The 7304-nt window shown below is 35.6% G+C and overlaps 1 protein-coding gene across 2 annotated transcripts; it reads right to left on the minus strand.

Moving 5' to 3' along the window:
- Window positions 1-811: 811 nt before the first annotated feature.
- On the minus strand, window positions 812-7090 carry LOC119193544. Of its 2 annotated transcripts, none has more exons than XM_037447195.1 (3): window positions 6881-7090; window positions 6376-6453; window positions 812-6088 (listed from the first exon to the last, which is right to left on the minus strand). In XM_037447195.1, the coding sequence occupies exons 1-3, from the start codon at window positions 7013-7015 to the stop codon at window positions 5384-5386; spliced, it is 918 nt and encodes a 305-aa protein (XP_037303092.1). In that variant the 5' UTR covers window positions 7016-7090; the 3' UTR covers window positions 812-5383. The 2 variants fall into 2 exon arrangements, with proteins under 2 accessions (XP_037303092.1, XP_037303093.1); XM_037447196.1 differs by having other exon boundaries at window positions 6899-7058.
- Between the last annotated feature and the right edge of the window lie 214 nt (window positions 7091-7304).

The raw sequence follows: 7304 nt of genomic DNA on the forward strand, positions 1-7304 counted from the left end.
ATTGAGTGTTGGTTAAAAATATATCTTAATAACGATTGTAGATAGATAGATGGCTCATCAGTTTCAAATTCCAACTCTATTAAATCAAAATTTAAAACCCAAATAACTGATATCTAATTATTATTTTTTTAGTTTTATATACGTAAAAATGACATGATGTTATGGCAAATAAAACAAAAGTTGCCAATAAGAAAATTTATTTTACGTAGAGAAACATTATAAGTACATACAAAAAAGTACATTTTTGTTAAGTTAGACAATAAAAACTATAATAGCCAAAAAACATTCCAAAAAATTTGTAACAATATTACTTACTTTAAAATTAGTCAAAAGTGCATTATAGCTTTGCGTGCCTTGTAAACACTCATTTTATAGTAAAAAGAAAATTAATACTGAACTAATTTTATAAGAAAACAATAAAAACTTATAAACAAAGTGATCTGTATAAACCTTAATATTAATCGAATATAATGTAAGACTGGTCTAATGTATTTAATCATTGCTTTGGCAAGAAAAAATATACACACAAGGATAAGAAGCACTTGCACTCAGTTAGATATCACAGTCAAAATAAGAATAAAAATAACCTGAGAAAGAAACAGACAACTCGATAATCGATTTAAACATGTTATATTTAGAGCTCATTATTGGATCTCAACAACTTTTTCGATCCATAGCCAAAATTGACCAATCAGAGTAAACATAATTTTTACATCTTTACAAATGACTTTGATTGATCGGTTATTCCAGGGTTCGGATCAAAGATCAAGATTGAGATCGTTTATTGTAAAAATAAATAAAAAGGAATATGTTTTGTCTTACATTAATACCGACATGATACCTGTATCATTCAATGCGACTATGAGAAAACTGGTTTTGTAAAATTTATAGAATGTCAGGCAAATTAGGCATGAAGGTACTAAGTTCCGATAGGCGGTGGAAACCGTCAATGATAAATAACTAAACCAGTCGTAACTAACTAAATAAATAAGTACCCAAGCACCAAAAGCGAATAAATATACTCGGTAAGCATTTAAAATTAAATATATTATTTATAACTCTATATTTATAATCATTATCATTGTACTGGCAAATTTAAAGCTCTAAAAAAAGTTTGAGAAGCGTAGAAAATAAACGCACGTACATACTTATACATATAAATGACCAGATTGGGAAAAGCGTCACAGTGACAATGAATAGATGCAACTATTATAATTTTCAATGTCTATCACGGGAAGGTATTTGACAGATCGTATCTATGGTTCAGACAATGTTGGCATATTTAAGGCAAGACTGTGTGCTTTTTGTTTACATTATTGTTTATTGACAGATAATATGGTCTTCAGTTTTTATTGTGATGTTCGAGAGTAAAGCTTAATTATTAAATTTATATAATTTAGCACTTTGTGATAACACACACACGCCTTTTATCCCCGAAAGTGTAAGTGGAGGCGCAATTCGTGCACTCACTTTCCACCGTGTGTATTCCATCCTGATGTGGTAGGGGCGAGTCCATCGCCAAATCTGACACAAATTCTAGACTTCGGGCTGATACTGAGTAGAAAAACCCACCATCGTCTTGTCCGACCCGGAAATCGAACCCGAGACTTCAGCTCTGCAGTCGTATCGTAAAACAACTAAGCCGCCAAGGCAATCACTTTGTGATGAATTATGTAAATAGTTATCAATTGTGTATTTTTAGCTGTATTTACCTGCGTTTATCTAGAAACGTAAACTATTACTATCTCGTTTATCTGCTTTGTTAATTATCTTTGTATTGTTTATTTAAAAATCGATTGTAGAAAAAGATGAAACTTCTATTATTAATGTAGGACTTCAAACCAACATTGCCCGAATCATTCATTAGATTTAATAATAATAAACAATATAATCAGTAGGTAGGCATAGTCAAAAGTATTTGAATAGTATCTTTGCAAATCAATGTTATGAGTCACACACAGCACTGGTTATAAAAAGTTGGCAGTGTTGTCATGAGGATTCATTTACACAAGAATTCAAATTAAACCCTTAAACACACACGAAAGAGTTTCTTTTTAGCTGCCAGAGTAATAAAAAAGTTTTTAAACGTACGAATAGCAATGCAAATAAGTCCAAGGAAAGTTAAATTGAACACAAGAAATACGGAATAAGAGAAAATACAGATCCTAGTCTTTATATAAAACAACACATCTTTGGAATGATTAGAAAATATCATAAATGTATTCTAAACGACAATAAATTATGCAATAATCTCTCTAATAATTTATAATATGTTTTAATACATACTTCGTATATAATTTGTTTTAGTACAGATCTTATTGGCATCAATTATTCAAATCGGTTGGCATTGTTTAGGAATATCTGTTATATTATTCAAAATGTTTATAAAACGTTGTCTTTTAATATATTTTTTAAAATTTATACGCGAAAAGCCTCGAAATACAGTCTAATTATCACTACAGGCTACAGTAATGCAGTTTAAAGACACAGTAATAATGCGGGTAAATATTATTCTTTTGTTATCTATATATCGACGGTTGTAAGGCTAACTGGCTTAAGCGAGTTTTTTTGCGATACTAAGTTTCATACATATTTAAAACCGCACTTTTCTATGTTTTTTTTTAAAACTAGTTAAAAATTTTAAAAAAATATCGCATGAGTCAATTAGCCTAACAAACGTCGATATAGGATAGTATGTCATATCGTCAGAGGCGGCCTTCGGAGGAGACGAACCAGGCAACCGTCCAGGGCCCCGCGCAGGATCTTGGAGGACCTTTTTTAAGAGTTAAATCCGAAGAACTTTATATTTTTCTAGACCTCGTGTGGGATTTTTTGCGCTCAACTGGGGCCACGAAAGGGTTAAGGCCGGCACTGCATATAGTTTTATAACTGATCGTGACAAGAGGAATTTATATATTCGTTTATGGAATTTTTACATACAAATAGAACTATTAATATTATGTTTCTATGTTAGATTTTCGACATCACCGCATACAACCGTGTCCATACAAACTGCGAATTTCCAATATACTTTTGTATTAATAATACAATAACGATATGATGTTTCGGTTAAGGCATATAATTCTTATTTAATAAGAAAATATGTTACGTCATATCAGCTAAGCTAAGTGTCGAATACCTTTACTTCATGCACCATCATTTTCACGACATATTTCAATTGTACTTTTATTTAAATTAAGTCATAAGGTTTTGTTATTAAAAAATCTATTTAGTTTTATATGTTATATTCAAAAAGGATTTATTGGTATCGTTTTTAATTTCGTAAGATTGGTTCATAAGAATTGTATGCACCTACTATATACTAAAGTGCGTTTATTATGATAATTAATGCATTCATAGTTAATATTTCTACTTGTGTAAAAAAATCATCTTAATTTGGTGCAAAAAGTTCGTCTACTAAATGTCTTAATTACGCATAGCTAATTATTTTTATTAAAATATTAATAATGTAAAACAAATAATAAATAGCTGAATGAATGTCCGTACGTTGAATAACCAGTTATTGTTTGTAGTATACTTCCAATGTAATCAAATTTCCTGACATATAAAATTCGTTGACAAACAATTTGGACTCAGTTCAACCGTCTTCAAACGCGACTAAATTTCCTTTCCCAATTTTCAAATAAACATTCGCATGTTTGTAATTGATTCGGAATTCAACCATAAAAACAATCACAACTTGGGTAACTTCGCGAATCCGCGAGCGAAGTCATTGAAGAGCACGCAACGAATAACTTAATTCTAAAGAAATTGGCAAACTATATTCCAAAACAACGAAAACACTGAGATCTCTGGAATAGAGCCGAGCATTCACCAAAATATATTATGATGCAATTACTTAAGTTACTTTTTTTTAACGAGGGCATGGCAAAGTTGACCACTTTGCCATGTACCTGATGATAAGTGAAGAGATGCGTAAAAACATGTCGATCGCCAAGAGATAAACATCTCCAGTCACCATGATTATGTCGGCCTGCTTAATTGTTTCATTCATTTCATTCCTTTAGACTTAGTAAAATATGGATTTTGTACATTTTTTCTTCAGGCTGCCTAGTCTTGGTGGATGTTCGGCATCAATAAATCAAACTCAATATAAATTAATAAAAACGCAATAAACGCAAACGCAATTCGAGAAATGCACACAAAAATAACCAATTGGCAAAAAATATAAGAAAAAAAAAATCTAACCGCTAATTTTAAATGCCTCGTAACAGGAATGAACTAATAAACACTGGAATTAATAAACCAGACTAATTTAAACTAATTTAGGATGCGTATCAAATGCTGGAGCTAACGGCGTCTCACTATTTATCAATTAAATCATAAAAAATATTTCATATTGACACATGCTTTGACAGTCGGAATCAATCATTTTCTTTCGAATTGTCCTCATGTGACGTTCGAGACATTTTCGAGTATTCCTAATGTCAATCCACTTCAATGTTCTATTGCATTCCCCAACCAAACTACAATATTTTTTTTAAATACAGCAACAAATCTCATCTTTTTATAGAATAAATAATACTTCTAATTCCAAATAGTTCAGATCTTAACAATACTTCAAGTTGATGTTAGCACTTCGGCTTGGTTAATGCAATGAATTATTTTTTTTCTTAAACAGCAAAGTACATAAGATCCACCATTTGATAACATCAATTCAAATTACATAACAAAAAATCAACTCCCTACACATTCTAAAAGCTCGCAATTCCAAATTTCAACTAACAAATCTTTTTTCATCCATCAAATTCCTATATCAGCCTTAAATACAAAAAAAGTTATCCATAAAAATGTGTAAATGTAGCCTCTAAATTACATTTCAGACCACAGGCACAGTCAGACTGTGCGGAAAGGCATCAAACACCACAGTATTACAGTTATTTCGTTAAGCTTTTTAACCTTGCACGCGAACTATGTGCTTGGAATGTGGCAAACAATACGACACGACTCCATTTAGCTTTATTGTGATTGGTTGAGAGACTGACACGTGACTGACGCATTGGTCTCTCGACCAATCAGAAACGTCAAAATTAAATATCGGCTTACGAGTCGCGTTTTGTCGAGACGTTCTACGGGAGCTGGTAAGTTTTTTTATATAGTGATTTCAATGCTGTTTTGCCATTAATTAGACGAATTATGTGAAAATAGAGATGTAGACAATAAAACAATTGCAGACAGTTCTGTTAGTGCAAGGTTAAATAATAAAAGATCTCGTATATCTTCTCACGGGCTGTTTACATCCATAGCTGCGAGTGAACACTCAAGTTTCAAATTTCACTGGTTAAAATCGCCACACCCCAACATTACAAACGTACCACGCGGTACGTCTTCTCGGACTAGTGAATTTCTAACTCACGATATTTTACAACGGATACATAATCAACACAATGGCCGACACAAAGAACGTGCCGAGACACAGACAAGTATAAAACACTCGGTCGTTGTCATTTTTAGCTTCGGTTTCGTGGTCCAACTCCTTGTTCAGATTGTTCTGTATGTCGAGATTCATCTTCCCCCTGTCATATCTCTCCACCTCCTCCTGCGTTTCCATCACAACAGGGAAGTCAATTTCATCCGTGTCGTATATTTCCAAACTGTCACTCTTCAATACGGCATCCGCTTTGCAAAACGGCGTAACAAACTGCACCCTATTGTTTTGGTAATACGGCCCCCTATTCCGCAACTCCGTCCCGTAAACGGGCGAATAGTGTCCGTTCTGTATTTCCGCGTTGTTGTTCTCGCAGTTCATCTGGTACTCTTCGGATTCGTCGATGGTGTAGTGTGTGCACTCGTAGTTGAAGTTGCTGACGTGTCGTTCGTCGGAGTAGCGTCGCAGTTGTCTCTGGTAGTTGGCCTCCATCTCGACGTCGTCGCCCACGTCGACCGTGAGCTGGTCCATGCTGAAGTGGTATGGGTCAGTTTGCATATCCTTTGGCGAGGCGTGTGGCGTGGCGTGTGGTGTGGCGTGTGGCAGGAGGGCGGCGACGGTGCGAGCGAGTTGTATGACGCCGCTGTTCCCGTCCTCGGGTTCGTTCACCAGAATGTCTTCGGGCGAGCAGATGGACTCCTGCAACACACGCCACCCGTCTCTTAGTTTCACATTTCTATACATTGCTCTCGCGAAAGGATATCAAACGCCCTGCAACACTCGAAACGGACACGCTTTCCAAATGTGGACGATAAATGCGACGGAAATAAGATCGATTTTTATCCGATTGCACGAACAAATGATAATGTGTTTTTAAATAAATGTAATAGTCACGGCGGTGTCGTAATACAAACATTAAAAAATATATAACACCCGAAATTATAAGCACAATGAACACAATGTATGAAGACACAAATTATACATACCTCCTCTACTCCAATTTTCCGGCACGCTTCTAAGAAATTGTCCACATTCCTTCTACACCTGGCCATTGTGAGCTTCGGCTGCAAACACAAAAATCAATGATTTTAATGCATAATACACAGATGCAAAATCAAGTGGTAGTTTTCAGTCATACATTCAGGCTTAATTCTATATTTTTGAAATATATCTTGGCATTCAGAAGGTATCCTTAACCAAAACAGTGAAATATAAGAATACATAACCATGTAGCAGCTTTATTTTAACAACTCATAAACAAAAATCATTACTTGTTTAAGGTCAATTTATCCTCGAAGACCCGCCCCACCAGTTTTTCTGTAGGGTTGTTGCGGGGCGTTGTGGGGTAAGATGAAGTGATGAAGAAGTAGGATGATTACACGATAAATGATTCAAATGATCGTTCCATTTACAAGGGCAGACGTTTTCAGTGCGTTAGGAGTTGTGTGTGTGTGTGTGTGTGTGGGGGGGAGTGTGTTGCAGGGTACGTACTTGCGTCGCGCTGCGTACCTGCGCGGGCGAGGGCACGTGCACGGAGGCGACGGCGCGCGGGCGCACGTGGTTGGCGAGGTGGCACAGCACCACGCCGTCGCACAGCACCGGCGCCAGCTGCTCCGGCAGCGACATCTTCAGCCGGCTCTCCAGGATCTACACACATAATAACACATATTAATTAGATATCTATTCATCATCAGACTATATTTTAGTCCACTACTGGACAAAGGCCTCCTTCAATATGCGCAATTTCACTCGGTCCTCGACCTGTCGTATCCAGTTTCTGCCAGCGACCTTTCGCAAATCATAACTCTGCCTAGCCGGAGGGCATCCTAAACTACGATCACTCATGGCTCAAGAACTCTTTTATCCCAATTGCGTAAAACTAAGCATCTTTATATTTGTAGTCAGATTTCCAGCT

This window comes from Manduca sexta, unplaced genomic scaffold (assembly GCF_014839805.1).
Source record: "Manduca sexta isolate Smith_Timp_Sample1 unplaced genomic scaffold, JHU_Msex_v1.0 HiC_scaffold_663, whole genome shotgun sequence".
NCBI classification, from domain to species: Eukaryota; Metazoa; Arthropoda; class Insecta; order Lepidoptera; family Sphingidae; genus Manduca; species Manduca sexta.

Coding starts and splice junctions, on each gene's coding strand:
- LOC119193544 (XM_037447195.1), bottom strand. CDS start 7,015: ATGTCGCTGCCGGAGCAGCTGGCGCCGGTGCTGTGCGACGGCGTGGTG. Junction 6,454..6,880: donor AGGTACGCAGCGCGACGCAA/GTACGTACCCTG, acceptor TTGTGTTTGCAG/CCGAAGCTCACAATGGCCAG. Junction 6,089..6,375: donor GGAAAATTGGAGTAGAGGAG/GTATGTATAATT, acceptor CGTGTGTTGCAG/GAGTCCATCTGCTCGCCCGA.